The sequence below is a fragment of the Trypanosoma brucei genome, chromosome 10 (genome assembly GCF_000210295.1).
Source record: "Trypanosoma brucei gambiense DAL972 chromosome 10, complete sequence".
Lineage (NCBI taxonomy): Eukaryota > Euglenozoa > Kinetoplastea > Trypanosomatida > Trypanosomatidae > Trypanosoma > Trypanosoma brucei.
The window spans coordinates 2250733-2272634 of record NC_026743.1 but is presented as its reverse complement, the minus strand read 5'-3'; the positions used below and the strand labels follow the sequence as shown (position 1 = coordinate 2272634).

General features: G+C 46.2%; 11 protein-coding genes across 11 annotated transcripts; 3 read left to right on the top strand and 8 right to left on the bottom strand.

Annotated features, from left to right (window-relative positions):
* Positions 1-404: 404 nt before the first annotated feature.
* TbgDal_X11640 (hypothetical protein, unlikely) lies at positions 405-749 on the bottom strand (the record flags this gene model as incomplete). Its single annotated transcript, XM_011780031.1, has 1 exon — positions 405-749. The coding sequence occupies one exon, from the start codon at positions 747-749 to the stop codon at positions 405-407; it is 345 nt and encodes a 114-aa protein (XP_011778333.1).
* Positions 750-1925: 1176 nt separating this feature from the next.
* TbgDal_X11630 (conserved hypothetical protein, unlikely) lies at positions 1926-2345 on the bottom strand (the record flags this gene model as incomplete). The annotated part of the gene is made up of 1 exon (XM_011780030.1): positions 1926-2345. The coding sequence occupies one exon, from the start codon at positions 2343-2345 to the stop codon at positions 1926-1928; it is 420 nt and encodes a 139-aa protein (XP_011778332.1).
* A 1890-nt stretch (positions 2346-4235) lies between these two features.
* TbgDal_X11620 (T. brucei spp.-specific protein) lies at positions 4236-4838 on the bottom strand (the record flags this gene model as incomplete). The annotated part of the gene is made up of 1 exon (XM_011780029.1): positions 4236-4838. One exon carries the CDS (start codon positions 4836-4838, stop codon positions 4236-4238), a length of 603 nt encoding a protein of 200 aa, XP_011778331.1.
* Positions 4839-7847: 3009 nt separating this feature from the next.
* Positions 7848-9083, bottom strand: TbgDal_X11610 (expression site-associated gene (ESAG) protein,putative; the record flags this gene model as incomplete). Its single annotated transcript, XM_011780028.1, has 1 exon — positions 7848-9083. The coding sequence occupies one exon, from the start codon at positions 9081-9083 to the stop codon at positions 7848-7850; it is 1236 nt and encodes a 411-aa protein (XP_011778330.1).
* A 70-nt stretch (positions 9084-9153) lies between these two features.
* Positions 9154-10332, bottom strand: TbgDal_X11600 (expression site-associated gene 3 (ESAG3)-like protein, putative; the record flags this gene model as incomplete). Its single annotated transcript, XM_011780027.1, has 1 exon — positions 9154-10332. The coding sequence occupies one exon, from the start codon at positions 10330-10332 to the stop codon at positions 9154-9156; it is 1179 nt and encodes a 392-aa protein (XP_011778329.1).
* Positions 10333-10450: 118 nt separating this feature from the next.
* TbgDal_X11590 (ESAG3, fragment) lies at positions 10451-10780 on the bottom strand (the record flags this gene model as incomplete). Its single annotated transcript, XM_011780026.1, has 1 exon — positions 10451-10780. The coding sequence occupies one exon, from the start codon at positions 10778-10780 to the stop codon at positions 10451-10453; it is 330 nt and encodes a 109-aa protein (XP_011778328.1).
* Positions 10781-12059: 1279 nt separating this feature from the next.
* On the top strand, positions 12060-12401 carry TbgDal_X11580 (hypothetical protein, unlikely; the record flags this gene model as incomplete). Its single annotated transcript, XM_011780025.1, has 1 exon — positions 12060-12401. The coding sequence occupies one exon, from the start codon at positions 12060-12062 to the stop codon at positions 12399-12401; it is 342 nt and encodes a 113-aa protein (XP_011778327.1).
* A 1635-nt stretch (positions 12402-14036) lies between these two features.
* Positions 14037-14789, bottom strand: TbgDal_X11570 (T. brucei spp.-specific protein; the record flags this gene model as incomplete). The annotated part of the gene is made up of 1 exon (XM_011780024.1): positions 14037-14789. The coding sequence occupies one exon, from the start codon at positions 14787-14789 to the stop codon at positions 14037-14039; it is 753 nt and encodes a 250-aa protein (XP_011778326.1).
* Positions 14790-16939: 2150 nt separating this feature from the next.
* Positions 16940-17251, top strand: TbgDal_X11560 (hypothetical protein, unlikely; the record flags this gene model as incomplete). The annotated part of the gene is made up of 1 exon (XM_011780023.1): positions 16940-17251. The coding sequence occupies one exon, from the start codon at positions 16940-16942 to the stop codon at positions 17249-17251; it is 312 nt and encodes a 103-aa protein (XP_011778325.1).
* Positions 17252-18471: 1220 nt separating this feature from the next.
* On the top strand, positions 18472-18975 carry TbgDal_X11550 (hypothetical protein, unlikely; the record flags this gene model as incomplete). Its single annotated transcript, XM_011780022.1, has 1 exon — positions 18472-18975. The coding sequence occupies one exon, from the start codon at positions 18472-18474 to the stop codon at positions 18973-18975; it is 504 nt and encodes a 167-aa protein (XP_011778324.1).
* Positions 18976-19542: 567 nt separating this feature from the next.
* On the bottom strand, positions 19543-21018 carry TbgDal_X11540 (NADH dehydrogenase, putative; the record flags this gene model as incomplete). The annotated part of the gene is made up of 1 exon (XM_011780021.1): positions 19543-21018. The coding sequence occupies one exon, from the start codon at positions 21016-21018 to the stop codon at positions 19543-19545; it is 1476 nt and encodes a 491-aa protein (XP_011778323.1).
* Between the last annotated feature and the right edge of the window lie 884 nt (positions 21019-21902).

Genomic DNA, 21902 nt, shown 5'->3' with positions numbered 1-21902 from the left:
AAGACCGTGGGAAAGAATAGTCGGGGAGTGTGTCTGGAAGTTCCCATGATGCACGAAAGCCAACAAACTGTAAGCCAAGCTGAGGTTATGCGTGGCAACAGGGCCTCCGGATAAGAGGGAAACGGCGGCGGCGACGGAGTCTAGCGACCGATGAACTCTTAATGTCACGTGCAGGGGGAGGGGGTCGGCATCAAGAACACCAACTTTGGAGGAGGTTTGTCGCAGAAGTAGCTGCAGCGTCCCAGGAAGTTAGTAAAATAAGTGTGATTTAAGTGGTAGAAAACCACCAACCACCTGGTTCAAACTGATGTTGTCCGAATGAAAAAAAAACCGCTGAGGAAGGAGTAGCAGAGGCGAAGGTGAGGGAGGTGGGGACAAATAATAGTGAACGTGCATTTCGGGGGTCACTTCCGGACAAGAGTTAGCGAACGCTTGCGCGGCCTAAGCGTCATATCGTGTTGAAACGCATAAACACCAACGACTGCCCACGCAGCAAAGGAACGCCTACGACAGAAATCATCGGAATAAGACCAAAGTTGGTCGAACAAGTGGTGAAGGTAGACAGAAGTTTCGGTGGCAAAGCAGCAACAGTACTTGCCACGCCAAACCCATAGTTTACCTGCTACAGGGGAGTAAAAGTGCCGACGAAAGCGAGGCTCGGTGACACCAAGAGCGGAGGATAACTGTGAACGAGGCAACAAAGTGTCGATCACAGTAGACCATTTGATTGGAGGAGAGCGGGTAGTCATAAACTAAGATCTGGTCTGTTTTTTTTGAGCAGCATAAAAGAAGTGGGCAAGTGTAAAATATTTCCTCACACCATCGCGGGCCATCGCAAAGCTTTGCATGCCATCACTTGCCCAGACAGATGGGAAAAGGAGAGACTAGACGGGGGAAGGCAAATAACAATTCAGACCGAAAATGTTCCGAGCACAGCGGCATATTTGCACAGTAGGGCCTTGATGGGACACATATAGGAGCGACTCAAAGTACACATGGAAAATCAAGGAGAAAGCCATTGGAAAAGAACGATGGCAGCACACAAATGAAAACAGACACTGCTCCACTTAAATGGGTAGCGCTCCGAGAAGAATAAGGCGATGAAGGCGCGTGGAGATCTGAAGGAAGCTTGCCGCATCGCAGGCACAGCGATGTTCCGATGGAAAACAAACCCCCTGCTTCCGAAAATGTATTTAGATATCTTCTTAACCACAGGGATGGCATTAACGGGCCCAAGGCGTGCCGTAAATATGCGGTGGGAACGGCTGCCCATGTATCAGGACGGAAACCGATAAGAGATTCGCAGGGTCCAATGGAAGGAGTGAAAAAAACGGGGTGAAGATGAGGAAATAAAGGCAACACTTACGAGCATTCCGAAATTAAAGCCCGTGATACGGAGGAGCTGTGTCAAATTGCGAGTGACGGAGACGATGTTGGGATACACCTCACAGCATTAAGCTGGGGTCGCCGTTCTCACTGGCATCCCTGGATGCGATAACAAGGAGTTGGGCCATATCGGCGAAACGCTACCAGCAATAGCCGAGCTTTAAGCAGTAAGCGAGGAAAGCTGGTGCAACCGGGAACCCACCACTGGGTGTGCGACCGGGAAGGGAAGGAAATCCGCAGCCAGTTGGAGTTGGTATTCCAATGGTCGTCGGGCTACTTGGCCACATGCCCCATATCGAAAAAGCTTTGGGGGAAAAAGAAGAAACAGGTATTGGAGACACGGTGGAGCAACGGCTGTAACCTGAGCAAGGCTGGAACGGTTCCTTCCAAGGCTCTCCATACTTCCGCGCTAGGAACGAAGCGCAATCGCGGACGGTTGGCGCGAAGCCGAGACAAAAAATCGGTTCTTTACCCCTTCCTCTTTTCGTCGCCGTCCTCTTGTTATAATTTACCGCCCTAAATTGGAATAACTTTGTATGTTAAGCTGGGGCAGAAACCCGACAAAGTGCTCTTCCTTTTAAATTTTCTAAGGTGTGAAGCTGCACTGCGACATGTGCAGGACGTGTCTCGGGACTGTTTTTTTTTTTTCGGCACATGCCACTATGGCGAAGGGCCCCACCGTTTTGTTGAAGAGCGCTGCACTGCCCATATCTCCACTCTGTCAGTGCCTGGTCACTACGATTGGGACAAGGATGAAGTCTGGGGCGCAGAGGCTGGCACTCCCGTCGACCATATGGTTCTTCACACTGTTGCCCCCGCGGAAAACCAGCCCGAGCATAGAAAAATGAAGCAGGGTACGCACAAATCGAAAATTGCCGAGGACCCAGCATGTAAAAAAGCACACCCAACTGTGAGAGCGTGTTCACTAGCACAGTATCACAGGGAGAGATCACCCTCATGGGTTAGGGGTTTCGAATTGACAGGGTACTTTCAAAAATAAGGTACTTCCCTCCGAATGAGGGAGTGTCTGTTCAAAATCACATCCCGCACCCTATTGTATGCGAGCGACGTGAGGTGCCGCTTTGCCCCTGCTGGGGGTGAGCGGGCGAGGCACGTGCCACCTGAAGATATGCGATAAGACAGGCACACCACATACACAGCACCCCTCGGTATGGAGCGCTGTGTCCACCGGAATGGGGTGCGGAACTCGGGTTAGTGCTCCTTCTTATGCGCGAACCCCTACGCCAAGCCCCTAAGCTATGGCAAGACAACAGTCGCGATGACTCTTGCGGTTTGCTCAAAACATCAACAAATCCCACTGTGACCACGTCACGGCAATAGTATGGAAGCACTGGACTGCTGCAGTCGTGGTGGTCACAACTCCGGCCGTGTGAGGTCGCACACAGTTGGATCCAGAAGCGAAAGCAAGTGCTGCGTCACCCTGGAACAAATGATGCATGGGTACTGCAGTTTTAAAAGCCTTTCGACCCAGCACAGTTAACACTACGCACCGCACTGACGAAGAACATTTGATGGCTCACAGTTTGCGTGTTTTTACTGCGAAAGAAGGGTAGTTTCTCCGTGCACGATGAAGTAACGAGCCAAACACCGGCACGGATCGCCGAAAGGAAGAATGAAACAGACGATAACACGGGTGAAGTAAGTCAAAACTGCGGCATATTGGCCTGTCTGCGCACCGTTGCCACTGCGGTGCCAAATTAGCGATAGTTCGCGCCCTTTATCTTTGTGGGTAAGCCACAAAGGGAATTGACTTACCGCACGCCCCGGTGGTCAGCCTACTCAGAGCTGCACCTGTACTAACCGTTGTCATTCGGTCACAGAGGAGTGTAGACTGCAAGGCGGAAGAATGGTGTCCAAATGACGAAAATGGAATCACTTTTTTTTTTCACGCGCGGCGCATCAGCGATCCCATGAACATGCAGCAAATCTATACCAGTGAATGTTAAGCACATTTATACAAACCCCACGCTGTAGCCGCATTGGCAAACCTTGAATGGAAAGCCACCGTCCACAAAAGCTTAACTTCAGATGAACGAAACCTTGCACAACGCGGGCCACACGGCGCATACACCCAGAGGAATGGACACCGGCATTTTGCCGACAGGCCGACCACCGTCACCACTCCCTTCTTTTGAGTGAGATTCATGAGGGTGATGTTCCTCCGCCCAAAAGGGGTAGGAATCTATAAGCAACCGTGAAATTTGTCACTCTGCCATAATCTGTTTTCTTGGCGTGAGAGCCTTTGAGGGAAAGTCCGTGAAAAAGCTTCCTCAGACACGCCACCCTGTTTGTGGAAAGCTCTCAGGGAGTTTTTGCAAAGAGAAAGTCTTTTTTTTTTTTGCTAGCCATATTCATCTCTGCCACCAGATGGTGTTCTTTCAGTGCCACGCAGGACTAATTGAGGTTTTCCTTGCTTCAGCAAAGTAGCCCATCGTATTCCCGTAGTTCCTTCAAACCTCTCTTATTGGCATCCTATCACTGTGCTACGTTTTTCCCCCCAACCACCGCACGGTGCTCTTTGAACATAAAATGCAACAGAAATATGTACAAAAAGTTGGGAAAGTATCAAAAGTGTGTGCTCATTGGAAACGTCAAATATAAAAGCAGCTTGGGCCATAGTAAATCATACGTGCAAGCGTGAGTAATACGTGGACAGAGGATGTGCCTAAGAGAAGCCAGCAACCTCTAGGAGACGCCATGAGGAGAAGAGGAAATATGCATGTATATGTATTTATTTACATTTTGGATGCACGTGTTTGTGAGGGCCCTTTTTGTTTAATACCCCCTATTTTCCACTAAAATGTGTGACGGACGAGTTATCATTCTCGCTAATTGGAGGTTTGTGCCACCGATTCGTCCTGCATGAGCAGCGCAGCCAGCAGAAACAAGAATATTTTGGAGGACGAATCCTGAGGTGCTATATTAGATGTGAGCTCTTCTCTCGTAAGCTTCATCAATATCTCTTTTCCATTAGGTGTTGAGATGTTACAAGCGTCTCTCCCCTTGACATCCTGAAGAACCGCCCGCAGCGCAGTAGAAGAGTCCCTCCACATGTGGTCTCCTTTAACGCATTTAGGGACGTTTGAGGTTGAATAGATATCATCACATTCACAATCTCCAAAAAATTCGCAAACATTGCCCCTGTCGCCACTGGTTTCTGATTCACACCTGCAGCACCAGTGAACGAAAATCCCTGCCGCTGTCTGACGACTCTTATTGGCACACGACACCAAAACGTCTTTTTTAGGGCCTCCTGGAAAGACATTATCTACCCTCATAGCGTCCCCTAGCTCTTCCTTCTTAGAAACACCGGAGCGCTGGTTGAAAGTGCAATGCGACGCGGACACGGCACCTGTTCCCTGTGCTTCAATGTCAACCACTACCAACATCACCCCCAAAACTGCTCCGATGTTGAGACTATTCGTTCTCATTATTATCCTAGCTGTTGCAAATTTAACGTCCCTTTACAAGACAGCATGAAAAACAAGATCATTCCATTTAACGCAAAGTTATTTGCAATCATTTGCTAAGAAAAGCATTTAAATGTTAAGATATCATTTAACACAAATTCATTTTTTTTTCAAAGCAATAAAATTTTTAAATTTTGTCCGTTAACTACGCCAAGGATGTTGCAACTGAGTGGTGCACATCAAGTAAGCAATCTCTGCGTACACACCAAGGCCCCCGCTGCGGTATGAAGCTGCCGTCACAAAATCTCCCTCTCTTTGGAAATTGAAGAACACTGACGTGGCACACTATAGAGTGGGAGTTCCAATTGATGTTCTGAATATGAGCAACCGGACGCACAGTTAATCCGACGCTACTAAGTGAAGATCTTTCGTTTTTTTTTTATGGTGGAATATTTGAGCAACAGGGGTATCCCAATTCTTTTAAACTCAGATATGATCTGAGAAGAGTGATGTCTTTCACTTGAATTATAAATTTCACAGACAATCGGCAACAAACTGGCATATAGTGAGAGCTAACCGTCTCTTGGAAGACTTCCGCTGGCGTTCCCTCTCAAATGGGCAACTGGCCTTCCGCTCCCTCAATCCACTGTAATCAGCTTTTCGTACGTCAATGCTTTTCTCTAGATGATCATGAATACAACAAGCCCACAAAAAACATACTAATTTCGCTTCCATAACCCCCAAGTAACCAATTTACTTCATGGGCACGCCCAGGATTAAACATTCAACTGTATACACCTTTGAATTCTTAGACGTTATACAACTACTTTAAAGTTATTTTAACATCTCGGTATCACAAGTCCTGTCTTCTCCCAAATTGCCCACAGAGCGACTCGCTCCCGAGGGTGGTTCCAAGATTTAAGATTAGTCGGACCACTCCCGATGGAATGCCATCACTGTAGTTGAAAACTGATAAGGTAAGAGGAAAACACACGGCGACAAACATAATCTACAATAATTTCTTCCGAATCAAAACTTCTGGTCGCCACCCCGCGCTCTCTACCCTACCTAATTTTCGAGTAATGGAACGGCTCTTATCCACGGAAGAGGTAGTTATATCATGGACATCAATCTGCTGCAGCGTAACCTGAAGCGAGATTGTACCCCTGCTACTTGTTCGGAAAAATAGCGCGCACAAAACAAGCGTCTTTCCCATGAAGCTCATAGTTTGGAATATCCTTTATATGACCGGCACGCCCTCCCCCTCACATCCCTCTTTTTCGTTTTATCACTATTGTGCACGCTCGAGATTTCACTAAGAACTCCTCTAAATCACAGGCATTTCCAATGGAACCAATTAAAATCACGCCACCTCTTTATCCTGACTCACGCACAGCAGCGTAAAATCGAAATCCTTTTTATGAGAGCTCTTCGTCCACGTTTCGGCAGTTTTTAGGGACAAGATCCACTATTCAATAGATACATACCACGTCCTCAACAATGGTGAAGATGTCTACCCAACTTCATTGCGGAGAAATACGAGGCACGCCACGGTGAAATAAATGCAAACACATGGTGCTGGCGTCAGCTAACTTCACTTAAATGGTCTCATTAGCCATTTATATTTCACCGTCCTATTGATTCGACGCACGTCACCGAGGTTGTTCGAAGGCACTTTCTCTCCTTACGTTGTGCCACTAAAGGCTCCGAAAGTGAATGCTCCTTCGTTCACTGTCACCTCTCCGGTGGTTCAAGTTGTCGGTACCACAATGACAGTCTCCCAGTCATCGGCAAGCTCCCCCTCCCAATTATCTCACCCCGAATGGGCAATAGTGGAAGTGAGGTTTGTTTTGAGTGGCGTTGCCAAACCATTGGAAGTTGTAGTTAAGGGACATGAGTCCCCGTAGAGAGGGAGTAAACGCCTCCCCGAATACGTACTCTGTCACATTGTACGGAAACGCCAGCGCTTATATAGTAGCCGCACCATCAGTTGAAGTTCTCCATCCTGGCGTTGATAAAGTGATTTAAAGGGGTTTCTGAGCGTTTAAACTCTTCCACTTTTACCGATGCCGTTTGGGCATGCATTCTGCAGCCCAACCGTGACGAGCCCTCCATAAGCTCCTTCCCACTCATCCAGTCTCGTATATTCACACACTTTCGTACCACTGTGAACTTTTGTTCTACACCTCTAGCATGACATACATCCGTAGGAAGTAACATCCCCTCTCGGTCGGAAAATTATTGAGGGGAACATTGTTCCAAGCAAAATGACTCTCGCCATGTGTTTGTCATTTTAATTTTTGGTGAGCTATTCGCAAAGGTGTGTCTCTTCCTCCACAAACTCGGCCTGCGCTAAAGACGTGTCTGCGCCATAAAACATTGCTACGATATCATATTCCCACATAAACCCCTCAATCTCACAGACACCTCCCGACATGTCGGTGTCGCGGAACACCACCACACCAACCACCACTGCACCGGATGGCGTTATACGAGCAAACGGCTTGCACTACCTCAGGGAGCAGCCCGTGTTTTCTGCCACAAAACGCGCCTTGAATGCAGGCTCTCATCTAAAAGTTTGACGATAATAATCACACTCCCCCTTTGAACTGCTTGTTTTACAGAAAGTCACCAATAACACCACGATACGGCATTCGAAATCTACATACCCACTACTCCCCCTCATTTTCATCCGTAAATAGCGAACGAGTACGGTGCTAAAAAAAAAAAACGGTTACCTTTATTTTTCAGTGGCCCCATCGTTGCAGGCATCAGTAGAAGATCCCAACGACACTGGGATCGCTGTTTTCTTTTCGTTTACGCGGATCCACGTGTTTACAAAACAACGCCAACTCGCGATTGCAGGGAGCGAATTTACATAAATTTTTAAAGACTGTCTTCGAAAAACCTTTTGATGTCAACAGTGGCACCTAAGGTGATTTGCCGCGGAGTGGACGGCAACCCACAACGTATAAAATCCTGTGTACACACATCCGTAGAAACAGCCGGTCTCACGCTGACCTGTAGTATCTAATGCTTACTTCGGACCGTCGACAGCCACGTGTAGTCCACGGCCTCATCAACGTTGCAAACATCGGCAAACTTACGAATATATTTTTCTCCTTTAGCGCCGTAGATCGTTAAGCTGGTCTTAGTTAGCAAGCTCCTGCTGTCTCTCTGATACACATCATCTCTCATTCTCTGTATCCATACCAACCTCCTCACAACACCTGGAAACCACCACTTCCAGTCTCTAATAAGCCCGGAAAAATGCAATATCATGCTTCGAATTGGGGAAGTGTACGAAGGAATGAGAAAATACCTCGCATCGTAGTCTAGAGAAATCAGACCCTTTCTCAAGTGCACTGCTTTACCCCCAGTGTCCTGTTGATTGACGCTCCAGGCAAAGAGAATGGTCCAAATTGTCTGATCACACCACCATCTGTCACTCTTTTCTCTAAGTTTTGAAAATCCTCCTATTGCTTCCTTAAATGCCCACACCCTCCCGATCACCCCACCAGCATTAAGATACGCCCGCCCACTCTTTGGCATCCGCATCACCCGTTCCGCGCCGGTTGCTTTGGCCTTTGAAATCTCCCCCCTATAGAACCGCTCACACCTCTTTTCGTGTTTTCTGCCTCTTATTGAAAACAAAACGCTTAGTTGAGAGGCAAAACACCCCCTTTCAGCAGTAAACAGGAGTGGAGACTTTTGGACGCCTTTCAGTATTTTTTCCTCATCGAAATTTTCTGGTTTGCTCGGTGTCGTTGATATGAACTTGCTAATAGCGCACTGGAGGTTATGCTTGTTCACAAATACTGTGTCCGCACCATCAAATGTCACAATCACATCGTCATCACTTAACCCCGCACTTTCTATGTAGTTCAGAAACCAATGTGGCCTCGAGGTGTGATGGTACACGCCATCGAGTCCTATTGTAATTACATCAATACCAACAACGAGAGAGCTTACAAGCATTCTACACCAACCTGGGGAGGGCTTCGTCTGTATCACGACGTAACGCACCTTTACATCTCCCACTCCTTCGCTGCGCATCTCACGCTCCCAACAACCTTCCTCAAACGTGGTGTCTTCCACTTCTTCCGTCCGGATAAACAGCATGCGACAAAGTAAAAAGATAAGCAGAAGTGCCGCACCTATTACACACGTTCTCTTCCTTCTTTTACCATAAAATTTCTTAGCTCCTTTCATCTTTTCTAAAAATGAAATAAAACACGGATTTCCACACACAGTGTATTCATACATCCTGGTGAATGGCGTGCCGACACGCAGCGTATAGGAGGCATGATATTATGATACAGGTCAAGCGCTGGTGTTACTTTCTCAACACACCACTTAGCCAGTTTGGGTTCACAACATCGCTTATGCTGCACACGCTGCTAAACTTCCTCCACTTTTTGAACCCAAAGACGAAGCGAATATCCACATAAACGGTCTTTAAGTAATCTGCCACTGTCTTCTGTCTTCCTTCGGAATCTCGCAAAGCCCTGAACCATGTCGTCTCACCAACGTATTTTGCCATTTTGTTTTTCCACAAAACGATCGGCATTGGAAAATGTAGGATCACTCCTGTCCTAATCGGCGTTGTATGAGGATAATGAAAATACCGAGTTTCGTAGTCAAGGCTCATAATTCCCCTTCTCAGAAGCAACACCGGTTGCACGTGCTTTGGTCTGCTGACACTCCACGCTAAAATCAATGACCACATACTTTGATCACACCACCATTTGTAACTCTGCCTTTTGAGCGCGAAGAAAACATCTAGGGCCTCTCTCAGAGCCCACACTCTTGCAATTACTCCTCCGCCATTGAGATGCCACCTTCCAGATTCGTGCTTCCGCAAAATAGCCTGCGTCCCTGCCCGAGTAGACGCCTCAAATGCCTCTTCATACACATTTAAACATCTTTCCCGTTGAGGTATTTTACTGGGATCGACACCCGTCATGATATACATTTGCGGCGCATAGCAGCCTTTTTCTGCCGTGAAGAGCATTGGAGGTGTCATGGCTCCCTGTAAGATTTCTGTTTCATTGAACTTTTCAGGCGTGCTAGGCGTTGTTGCCAGAAAATACTTCATGGCATCTTCTCTTAAATGTGTTTCTGTGAAAAAAGTGTCTCCCCCATCGAATATCACAATCACATCATCTTCATGCATCCTCTCCCGTAGCATATAATTGTAGATCCAGGTCCATCTCCACGCATGAATGTACACTGCGCCCATTCCAACTGTTGTGACGCTTACGTTGGTGAGTATAGAGCTTAAGAGCATTCTACACCACCCTGGGGAGCGTCTCGTTTGCACCACAACATAACTAACCCTTGGTGCATAATTACTGTGGAAATTTTCTTTTCTCAACCCGTGACCGGTTTCCGTATGACTACTTCTTATATCCATTGTCACCATAACCCCGACCACTATCAGCAGCGCAATCACTATTAAATACAGCCGCACCCTCCTTCTACGAGCAACTACCCTTTTCCCTCCCTTCGCCATTTCCTGAAAACAAAAATAAAACGTCAGTTTCTGCAATGAGTATGTAAGGGATAAGAGAGTGCGATGCGATGTGCCGCGGATTACGGGTGTAATCTTCAATGCAGATTGACCGTATGCATTACTTTCTCAACTCCCCAGATAACCAATTTGGGTTTGAAACGTTAGAGATGGGGCACACAGTACCGAGCTTTACATACCTAAAGGCACCCCTTGCAGAGTGTATTTCAACGGAAGTTGTTTCTAGCAGCCGCCTGTAAGCCTCTCGTTCTGTGAAAGAATTTTTTAGAGCTTTGAACCAACTCATCTCGCTGAGGTACCTGGGTATTGTCTCCTTCCACACGTTACTCGACCCCGCAAAATGTAGTATGGCACCCCTTTTGATCACCTTTCCATAAGGATAATGAAAATACCGAGTTTCGTAGTCAAGGCTCATAATTTTTCGCTTCATAACAAACCCGTACACTCTCCACTACCGATCTATCTCCCTCACATACATAGCGTCCCGGAGGTTGGTGACGCTAACAGTCGTAGTCCTGCTTTTAGATGTCAGAATATCCCTGCTTTCTTCTACCGCCCATACGGGCTATTTATCCTCGAAGATTTGAATGTAACCCTCCCAGGTCATGCATCCCTCACGTGGCTTACAGCTGTGCGCGAATTGCTTAGCGAGTTTTCTTTTTGCCCATTTTCATCCACCTCTTACAATCCCCCGTCTTTTACTTCCCCGTTTTGCCACAACCTCCATCTGAGACGTAGATAATTTTTTCCAGCCGCATAAAGCGTCGTTGGCGTGATCTTCCCCTGCATGGTGCCAGATTAATTGAGTACTCTTGGCGCACTCGAATCTCCGTTCATATTCTACGACCTCTTTTTTTCTGTCTGGTTGCGCAAAAAAACACCTAACCCCATCAAGCACCAGTGTTGCAGTACCCTCGCAAACACCAACACGCTGCATATTTTTGTAAATCCAAGTCTATGTCGGCACATGTTCACGGCACCCTATCAAAACCAACGTAGGCACGGATACAATCGAGTATCCCAGCGGTAGGCGCCCTACACTACGCGGAGAAAAGCTTGGCCGCCGCAACTGCGTCACAAACTCGCGGGATATGACCGCTGTTACTTTTTTACTTGGGTGTCGTCATTTTTAACTGTGTCCCCTTCCGTCCTTTCATTAACACCCGCATTATCCAGAAAATTGTGGACGGAACCGGTGAACCCTTGTCCACTTCACCACCTTGCTTCGGAGACCCCTGGCGACATTTGTTACCCTACAGCAACGAAAATAAACGAATTAGTTGCCAATGTGCGTGAATATAATACCGAACGACGTTTTCTCTGCATTTTTGAATCCAGGTTACATGTCCGAAGGGAAAAACACACAGTACACCTCCAATGTACTACACACATTTTAAATATTTGACCACAGATGCGATGCTTTTAGCCAACGCAATACTACTTATTGCCGGCACGAAGACACGCTTTGGACGAAGGGGTCATGGCAAGAGGAGCTGCTGGAATATATAAGTGAAGATACGCGCAAATACGCCCAAATGTATGATGTTGGATGGTGTTAAGATTGTGCATACGATGCAGAACTTTTAGGCAAGTATGAATATTTTAACTACCAGCAATGAATGGGAGAAGACAAGTGTCGCCTACGAGGAGGCGGTACTTCATAAAAGCCGTCTTCCGACGGCGTCATCGATGCTCAAAAGACGGGATTTATGAACAAAACCTCTGGCGACGCATTTAGCAACCGATGGAAAAAGAAGTTGATCTTAAACACATCTCCCTTTCCCTTACTCTTTCGTTCGGTTGGGATCAGGATAAAGTTATGTTTGTTTATTCTTACGGTTTTGTTCACAACAGAAATGTACGACATAAAGTGCACCATTTTCAATGTAACAATAAATATTTCGGCATCTTTTCCCCCTTCCTTTTGCTCCTGGTGCTGCTTCCGAGGGCCGTCCCGACCATTAGCACTTACTTCCATCGCTTTCTGGAAACTTTACCACTTGCGGTCCGTTCATACACAATTCCGTTCTTCACCGGCCCACCGCTGCTAAATGAACATTAGACTCCTCTCCTCCGCCTCCCCAAATCAAGTCTCCTTACCCCCCAAAACTGCTCAAAATTGTCGTTTTGCGTGGTGTAGCTCCCTCCAAAAAGTGCTCTTGTGAGGCAAAACCAGGTCCTCCTCACTTCTTTCCTTGGAACTGTTTACATGCACCAATACGATTTACTGCGGATAGGATAATTTCCTGCGGTCATTGATTTCCCCTTTCACGACAGGAAGCAGGTTTCCTACATTCAATTATACCCTATTCCTTGACTGCTTTCCCCCCCCCCGGGGACGAAGCACAACTAATCTTCTCTCTCCCAATCCTTTCGTTTTCACCCTATCATTCACGACTCTTGTGTATTCAAGACCGGTAATCTTCGTTGGCGGCAACATCTCCCCTCCTTGCTCCTCACATCGATTGCCTGTGCGTCATCCGGTTATGCCATTCCCAGACACTCGTGAGTGCGGATCCACTTACATGCTATGCGTATTTGTGCTTGCCTTCAGATTTCAGCCCTACACAAAGCGAGGCTATCTCCATCATTTGGAGGCATCCAATGCCCCCCGGGCTACCCTGCTCTCCCCCGTTTCAACTGGCGGGGAGGAAAAGCGTCAACTCGACCAACATCGGTAATTCGTGTGGTGCACCTTACTTTCTTGCAGGGAGAGGGCTACAATCCACACACCCATCTGTGAAAAGGAAGATGTGGTACTTGTCTTGCGCTTCACCACGTGTTGCAGCAGTTCTTGTTGCCCTCGTTGGTGTGTTCCCCTTGTATTGACCCAAAACTCTGGCATCACGTTCAAACCCGTACGCGTTTCCCCCACCACACGCCATAACTGCTTTCGTTCTTTTGCGAATGCATGACGTCCTCTTACGTCACGGCTTGGTACACAGGGGTCACGCTATGCATTAAGATCGTTGAGGCGTCACCAGCTCCCGCCCCCCAATTCAGTGCATTTCCCCTCTTCGCTTTTCCTCACCTAACCTAACCACGGGAGGTAACCGAACCGCTATCCCCAATTTTCCGATTCTCGATTCAATGTGGAGTCTGCACCAACACTACAGAATTGCCCCCGATATTACTTTGCGGAAACTTAGTGTTGCCTCCCTGCACCACGCCCTCTCACACATGATATCTGACTTTTGTTGATGCACAAGATTTAATCGCTGCTCTCATTCCTCTTATCTTCTAAACGTCAATGCACCCTAACGGCCGATGAGCTCCGGCCAACTTCTGCACACTTACGCTTCGGAGTTCATTCAACCCCCTTACCTTAACAAAGGAGAAGGGGGACATAATAGTTAAGTACAAACGCACACTTTCCGGTGGAAACTCACTTCAAAAAATCACCAATACCAACGCAATACACCTTATCTTAGATCGTGTCCTACCAAAGGGCACGCATATGGATGACACTCTACCTCCAGGGAACACATAATTCACACCTAAATACCCGGAATAAGAAAAAGCACAAATTTGTGCATATTTACATATACGTCCGCAGTTACCCTCGCACACTTTCAAGCAACTATATGCCTGCAGCTACCGATACCAACGGACCCCAAAGAAAGAAATGAAAACAAAAGGCATTCCCTACACCCCACTTCCCCATTGCCTTCCACTGTCACCCGCATTTATTTTTGCGTCTCCCCTTCTTTCGATACCCCACAAACGTCTTCCTTTTTCACTACAATTATGCTTTCCATGAGCTTCACAGCCTCTTCCAGATGTTGCCTCCATTTTTGCTCTGATACGGTGCAGGCCCCATGAACGCTGTATCCCATCTGCTGGCATTGGTCCTCGTGTTTTTTTGACGATTCATCTCCTTTACCCTCCGTACTCGTTTTGTTTCCTTCTGTCGGTTTTTTCTTTTCCCACTGCTCCATTTGACTTCTGTATGCCTCGAGGGCACCCCGAATTAGGAAATCACGCAGAAAATTATCGTGTTCGCATTGGATAATACCCTCTTCAGACAGCGTCCCACTGCCTTGGTCAGTGGCTTCCCCCGTTCCCTCTTTTTTATCACTATCTTCGCAATTTGGGTTGGAAAGCATGTCGCTCCCACCTCCTTCAATTCCCAAGGACACTCGCCGACAGTGCCTACCGAACAACTCATTTATGCCTTTGACCCCTTCCGTTATTTTATCCTGGACATTACGAAGGACTTGTCGCTCGCTGGTAAACTTGGATCCGTCCCTAATTAGCTCAAACTCTGCACGGCTTCCGAGCAATTCACTTATCTGTTTGATGCGGCAGAGATGTTTTGCAGCCTCTCCACTCAGCGCTTTCCCTCCCTCCCTTATAGGCTTTTGATCATCTAAGCAAGCAGCGGTTACAACGAATACCGCTAATATTATGACACCATTTAGTACCGCGAAGGTGCTCATGTTCTTATTATTATTTTTATGTATTCCCACACCGCGCCACTCCACTCGGCCGGGCTCTTTACTTCATTTTATTCAACAACGCATATGTGCACAACATAGAAGAAAAATGGTGGCATCGTTTTAAAAGCAAACCATCCCTGTTCCTCCTTTGTCCTGTAGGTTCACACAATAGAAGGAATTTAATACTTATGCCGCAACAGCCTGTGAGAAATAAACACACAAAGAAATTCACCAACAATCCTTCTTCCGCATGTACCGACAATGTAACAACAACAACTAAAAAAAAAAGTCCATTATAAATGTGCATCACCACAGGGAGAACAAGGTTGGTACCTGCCTAGCATGGCAACGCTATAATCCGCATGCCTTCTCGGCCAGCTCCAAATTGGTTTCCACCTTTTTCTTGGATGCGTACTCAACAGCAAGCCATACATTCAACCCTGTCGACAAAGTCAACAAAACCAATGCAGCCAATGCAACCCAAAATAAAGGCGATCTCGAGCTTCGTCTCTTTCGGTAGCGGCCGCGACGGTTGCCTTTTTTCATATTATCTTAGCAACCCAACCTCTAAACTGTACTGTGTCTGTATGATTATGCACAAAGTATTTCTTTTTTTCAAAACGACAAATAAATAAGAGGGTAAATAAAACAAAATAGTAAAAATAATAGACATGTCACTGGGTAGCCGAAAGTATTTTTATTTTTTTTTAAATAACGATTTGTTTCTGTTTTGATGGCACACACAAAGTACAGTTTACGTGGTACTTCGAAAAAAAATTCGTCCGATTATTCGTTGCCGTATTTTTATATTACCAGTGTTATTATTCCAGTCGTGGATATAGTCAAAAAAACCAAATTTGAAGTGCTACCACTGTTTTGCTGCCAAATTCTTGGGGCGATGCACTCCAACATATTCACTTCTGTGATCACCTCCGTTGCAGCGAGACAAAAATATAAAAAAAAAATGAAAAACTGTGCTGCATGAAGACGAACACCTGACGGTTGGTGACTTTAAGGGTGGATTTCCACATGATGCAAAAAATTCTACCTTTACGGCGGCGAGGGGGAAGTGATATGAAAATATTTAGCATGGCCACATTAACTTCGTGTCGCATCGTTTTCAATAGCCCCTTGAAATTCATTTCCATCGCGTCACCTTTGTTCACGATAACTACAAGCCAACCCACTAAAACCCTTGTAGAATTCAGTTACATCGCCTTTCCTACCAAATATAATGACTCCCGTTCCATGATATACATTTAATTTGGAAGTACCGTTAGTCAAGATTGAGTAGCGTGCAGTGGCACATTTGCCAGCCTTTCTCACCGTTTAAGTCTTTCTTGTTTTATTTTCCACTTGATGCATCTTTCTGCAGTCCTGTTGGAACGGTGATTTGTGCGCGCAACCTCTCAACCAACTGAAGTGTTTGAGCCTTTCGAGGGGTTGGTACTCAACCAAATCAGCATAATAACTCCTTGAGCTACCCAACGATTGATCAATTGGATGACCTTGTGGACACACAATCCCTTAACAACGTTTTCTGCATGTTTCGATATTGACTGTCACTTTAAAGTAATGTTTTATTTGCCTCTTATAATCTTCCCCCCTTTCCTTCCCCTTGGCGTGGCCAACTCCGCCTCCTTCCACACACAATTCCTCTCACCACCGTGTGGCATGCCCCATTACGATGTCAGCTTCGTGGTTTTGTGGAGGCTCAAACACAATTTTAGAAGGTAATAGTGTGGAAAAAGACTGGGACGGGATGTCCCTAATATTCCTCTTCCCGTCTGCCACCAAGGTAAGGAAACCACTTCTAACTTCACCAACATTGGCCCAGCTGCATTAAAATATCTCTTACGAATGAGTCGATGTGCTATTAATATGTTTGTGGAAGGGACGAAGGCGGGTAGCTTCCCCGGTTTTCATTTACCATAATTATTTCTGTTATTTTCTTTCCCAGATACTGTGAGGCTCGGTGGGTTCCTCGCTATTACTTCTTACCAATGGGCATTTCACATTCTCAGCAGTCTCCTCAGTGGAAAGGGCTTCCACCCATCAAGTAAAACCGTCACAGACTCCTTGAAGGCTACGTGTCAATCAGCTGCAGTCCCCGTCTCGGAGTACGGCGGTGGTGGGAACCATTGACAGAGATGCAGCGACGGATTCCCAGCAATTTGCTGACTGACTTGCTCCCTTCATATATTATTCTAGTAAAGAGAACAGAGACCAACACTTGCATTTGTGCCACCCCACACAAAGCAGCGTATAACGCTACCAAAATATTGTATTGTTTTCCCCAACATGCATCACCCCTTTGCTACGACAGACACAGCTATGACCCGCTAAATGGAGCGGGTGATGAAAGGAGAGCTGCGCAGGAGCCACTGCAACAGTTTCATTTCCGTCCACTAACCCGCCACAAACCCCCTTTGCACGGGCTAAAAAGTAATGCAGGCTCATAAGATTACACCTTTTTTACGGGCGTATTCGCTTCCTCCCTCCACCAAAAAAACAAAACAAACAAACAAATTGACGGGTCCTCGTCGCCACCACTTCTCATTGTTTGGACCCACCCCATTCAGTTCGCTGCAGTCCTCTTCCCCTTCGGTAGGCTTTCTTCAGCTCAATACGTGCCAAAGGCTGGTGCAACCAACCTCTCTCATATATTTATTTGTTTAATAATATATGCATGTTCACATCCATTTCATCCTTTTTTTTTGTCATTGCTTACGAGACTTTCGGGTCGTACCAGCTCATGGCTTGAATGCGTGTTGGAAATTAAAAGAGGTGAAAGAGATGAAGTAGTGGTGTTAGAAATACAGAAGGGAATGCTGCCACATGAGCCGATTACTCTTTGTTTCAGAGTGGAGTACACAGTTAACGAGGTCTCTGAAGGAGAGACGTTATTTTTGTGTGGAAACTTTCGCGCTGTAGGGACGCAATAAATGTTTTACGTAGCGGTAACTTATCAATGGGCTGCCATCACTACTGCCGCACCCCACTGCCACCTAAGCAGTAGCAGCATCGGCGCTTGTTTCCCACCTCCTTTTTTTTTTTTTGCTTAAAACAACAGCAACAACAGGAAAACTAGTGGAAACAAACACACATACATTATCAATGATTAGTTCTCTGTAAAAAAAAAAAAATAATAATAAATAAATGATAATATGTGAACATTACCTTCTTCATTCAGTTTTTCTTTATCTCCCCCTCCCTCCTACCACTCAGCAGTGAATAATGTGATAAGCTTAGCTCCTTTTGTTTTGTTTTTTTTTTCCTTTGCTATTATTCCTTCGTCCGCTTTCCTTTAAGATGAGTGAAACCCATCCAACACGAAGTTACCACCACTGAACTGCAACGACCTTTTGGATCCCCTCAACAACAACAACAACAACAGCAGCAGCAGCAGCAGCAAAGGACGAAAGGTTGAAAACCCACCGGATGCGCCAAGTTTGTCGTGACGGTTGATTAAACGCTGGTCATTTTGTCTTCTTCGACTCCTTCATGTTACCACATTTATTTCCCCTCTTCTTTCAGTGTTATTTCTCTCGTCGCGTGGCGTATTCATTTATTGGGTTAGAATTTCAGTCGACCGCCAGTATAATGAACGGTAAAAGAGAAAAACAAAATAAATCATAAACGACAACTAAATAAAGTTTCAAAGAGTCATTTGTGCTGAAGTATGCCGCGACTTCCACCTCTCCTTTGTTTTCCTCCTTCCCCCCCACACTCCAGATGCTTTAATTATTATTGTTTTCTCTTCACACTTGAGTTATTCGAGTTTGAATCTTCCTTCTTCCGCGCGTGTTTAGAGGAGGCAAAAAGGTTCAGGAAAACCCCCTTAAAGAATGTATTTTTTTTTTTTCATTTTGTGAAACGAGGAGAGAGTGCGCCAGTGTCATACACGTCGACTTTACTCATCAACCAATGCCTGACCGTCACTTTCCTCAACTTTTCACAAACATCTGATTCTTTTGTTTTGTATGTGTTTGACTTGTTCCCTTTCCTCTCCGCCTTTATCAGAAACCAAGTAACAATACCTCTTCCCTACCCTTTTTATTTTATTTTATTTTATTTTATTTTATTTCCCCCAACCCCCACCCGCTTCTCTTTTTTTTTTTCTTCCTTTTCCCCCCACGCACATGCGAATGAAACCACACTTCGTTCTTCCATTCGCATAAATTAAAAACGTTATTTATTTATTTATTTATATATTCACATCCCGTAACATAGGAGGTGTTCCATCTCCCACGGCAAAAACACTTTTTTTCCACCTTCCACCTTCCTCCTTCCCACCCACTTACACACGCTTACAAATATACAAAAAAAAAAAAAAAGACAAAAACATTCACCGCATTCATTCACAAAATTGCAAACGCAGGTGTTTGTGTCATCTTCAATTGTACGTTTAGGTGCATATCCACGCGTACGCGGCGGGTTGAAGGGGGAGGGGGGTATCACGTTAAAGCCAGCGGCCATCAACCTCTGGAGGTAAAAAAACAAAACAAAACAACGAGCACACAGGAAAAAAAAACGGGGAACAAAAAAGAAAAAAAAATCGGAAATAAACAGAGTCGAACAAAAAAAAAATTATCGCGGATGTTACATCAATAAATCATCATAATTAAGAACATATATACAAACATATATATATATATATATATATTACACGTCCTTAATTGTATGTTCAGCGGCCACGCGGGTTTGAGAATCGAAGGGAGGTCAATTGTGTTGCTTGGTACACAAACTTCACCTACTCGTTCTGTTTCTTTGTCGCGGGTAAGTCCACCTTTGAACGGGCTGTTGCTTCATTTCCATTACTGCCGTCGCCATCGGTTTTAACTTTGTTCATTCTGCTCACTTTCTCGCGCGCCGCCCCCTCTGACGCCAGAGAGAGCCACGTCCGCTCATCATTGTAGTCGTTAATGAGTGTCAAATCCCGGCCAAAAATTGCGCTTCCAAGCCAGTTGACAATGACATAAAGCCTATTACGCCACGAACCCACAATGCTGAGGTATGCACTACGCCAGAAGAAGAGTGCCTTAAGCCCAACAAAATCAAGTTTGCGTGGCCCATTTAATTCCACAACAGCGCTGGAAGTACCAAGACTCACCATGCTTCCGAGGCTCTCATATTTGAACGGCGCGGCGAATGGCTTACCAGCTAATTCCGCGTTGATTTTTTTCGCCAGATACACGCCTTGACGAGAAGCGACAGCAGCTAAAGTAGGTAGCGGGTTGCTTTCATTGGTTGCACAGTCCCCAATTGCATACACATCGGGAATTGGGACGCCATCGCGCAGTACCTGTAAATGCTCATCGACGGAAATACGCCCCTGTCGCGTTCGGTCCACCTTTAATTCTTTTGTTAGTGGTGAGGGTCCGACACCTGTGCTCCACACCACCAAGCCGGTAGAGAACACTTCACCACTCTTTGTGATCACCTCCTTCTCTTGCACAGCCACAACATTACCCTTCACGATTCGCACGCCGAGGGCATCTAACCGCCGCTTGCCCCATTCCCTCACGCGTAAATCAAATGTACTGAAAACCTCTCCGGCCTCAAGTACTGTCACTTTGCAGAATTGAACGAGCTCGGGGTTGATGTTCTTCACGTCGTCGCGCAGGAACTCGGCCAAATCTGCGGAGAATTCAACGCCCGTGGGCCCACCTCCCACAACTACGGTGTGCAGAAGGCGCTTCTTCTCCTCGACACTTGTTACGGGCAAATTCGCCGTCATGATATTCTGCACAAGTCGTTTGCGGATGGTACGTGCTTCATTTACCTCCCGAAGGAAACACGCCCTCTCCACAGCGCCGGGAACATTAAACGTGTTTGGCTGGGCACCATGCGCCAACACTAGTTTGTCGTACTGAACATCAAATGTGTTAACTAAGGCGTGTGGCCCGACACTGGTGTTGTCTACGCTAATGCAATCAACCCGCTTTTGTTCGAAGTTGATGTCGTACACGAAGCAACGTGAGAAACGGTTCGGAAGGTGTGCGAGTGCCGGTTGAATCCGAGTGATGGGCTCACATATAGAGCGGAACTCCAGCGTACCGGTGGTTGTTTGCGGGAGAAGGGGTGTCAGTACGTGATGGTTACGTGTGGACAAAACGTGGAGTTCTGCTAATTGTGGTTTTGTGTCTCTCACAAAGTAGCAGCCCGCCCATCCCGTGCCAACAACAACTACCTTGGGTTTACGCAGAAAAGATGTGCGGCATATCATCTTCCTTCTTTTTCCTCCCCTCCTCGTTCTCCAACTTGTCGTTCAGATCTCCACTCTGTTGAAATATAATCTTTGTCAATGAAAAGCTGATGCACCCAGCTTATAACGTTGAGCCTCTTTGTTTGCCTTTTTTCTCAACGTGCCCCTCCCATGTAGATATGTCAAAAGCACAGCAAGCGCGAGCATAGCAATTGAAGTATGAGAGAGAGAGAGAGAAAAAAAAAGGAGACATTAAACAGACGGTGAGAGGCATAAGCAACATAACGTAGTGCTGCACTCCAGCGCTATTGCCCGGGCACACAAACAAGCATACACAAATGCATGCACACACTTACGTACACCTGGTGATGAATCCGTCAAGCGGCAAGAAAACATCACTAAACTTTAAAATATTGAAAAAGCAGGAAGAAACATGAGATACGACACACGCATGTGCGCTGCTTATCCTCCCCCTTCACACTTAAAATTTGCTAATATTATTCGTTGCTCTCGAGTGACATCCCATGAACCACTCACAGTAACTTAAGTGACGCGACTCCTTCTTCGTTCCCTTTCCACACATTATCCCGGAAGAGAAACACTTGACGAAGCGAAGGCGCGACACACGCCTGCGTTTGAGGCAGTACGGACAATATCTGGTCACCAAGTCACTGCCACCATTTTTGATGTATTACAACATTAACGTGCAATTAACCTCGGGCTATGATAACAGGATCAGCTCAGCCCTTGACCCCCCTCCCTCTTTACTCCTTCGCTTCCCGCATCCCCCTATCACTCTTTTCAGTGCACTCCCCTTTACTCATGCTCCCTCCATTTTATCCATCCGCGGATTGAGCACGTCGCGCTCCGCCTGATCCATGCTCTGACACACTTTTTTTAAATAT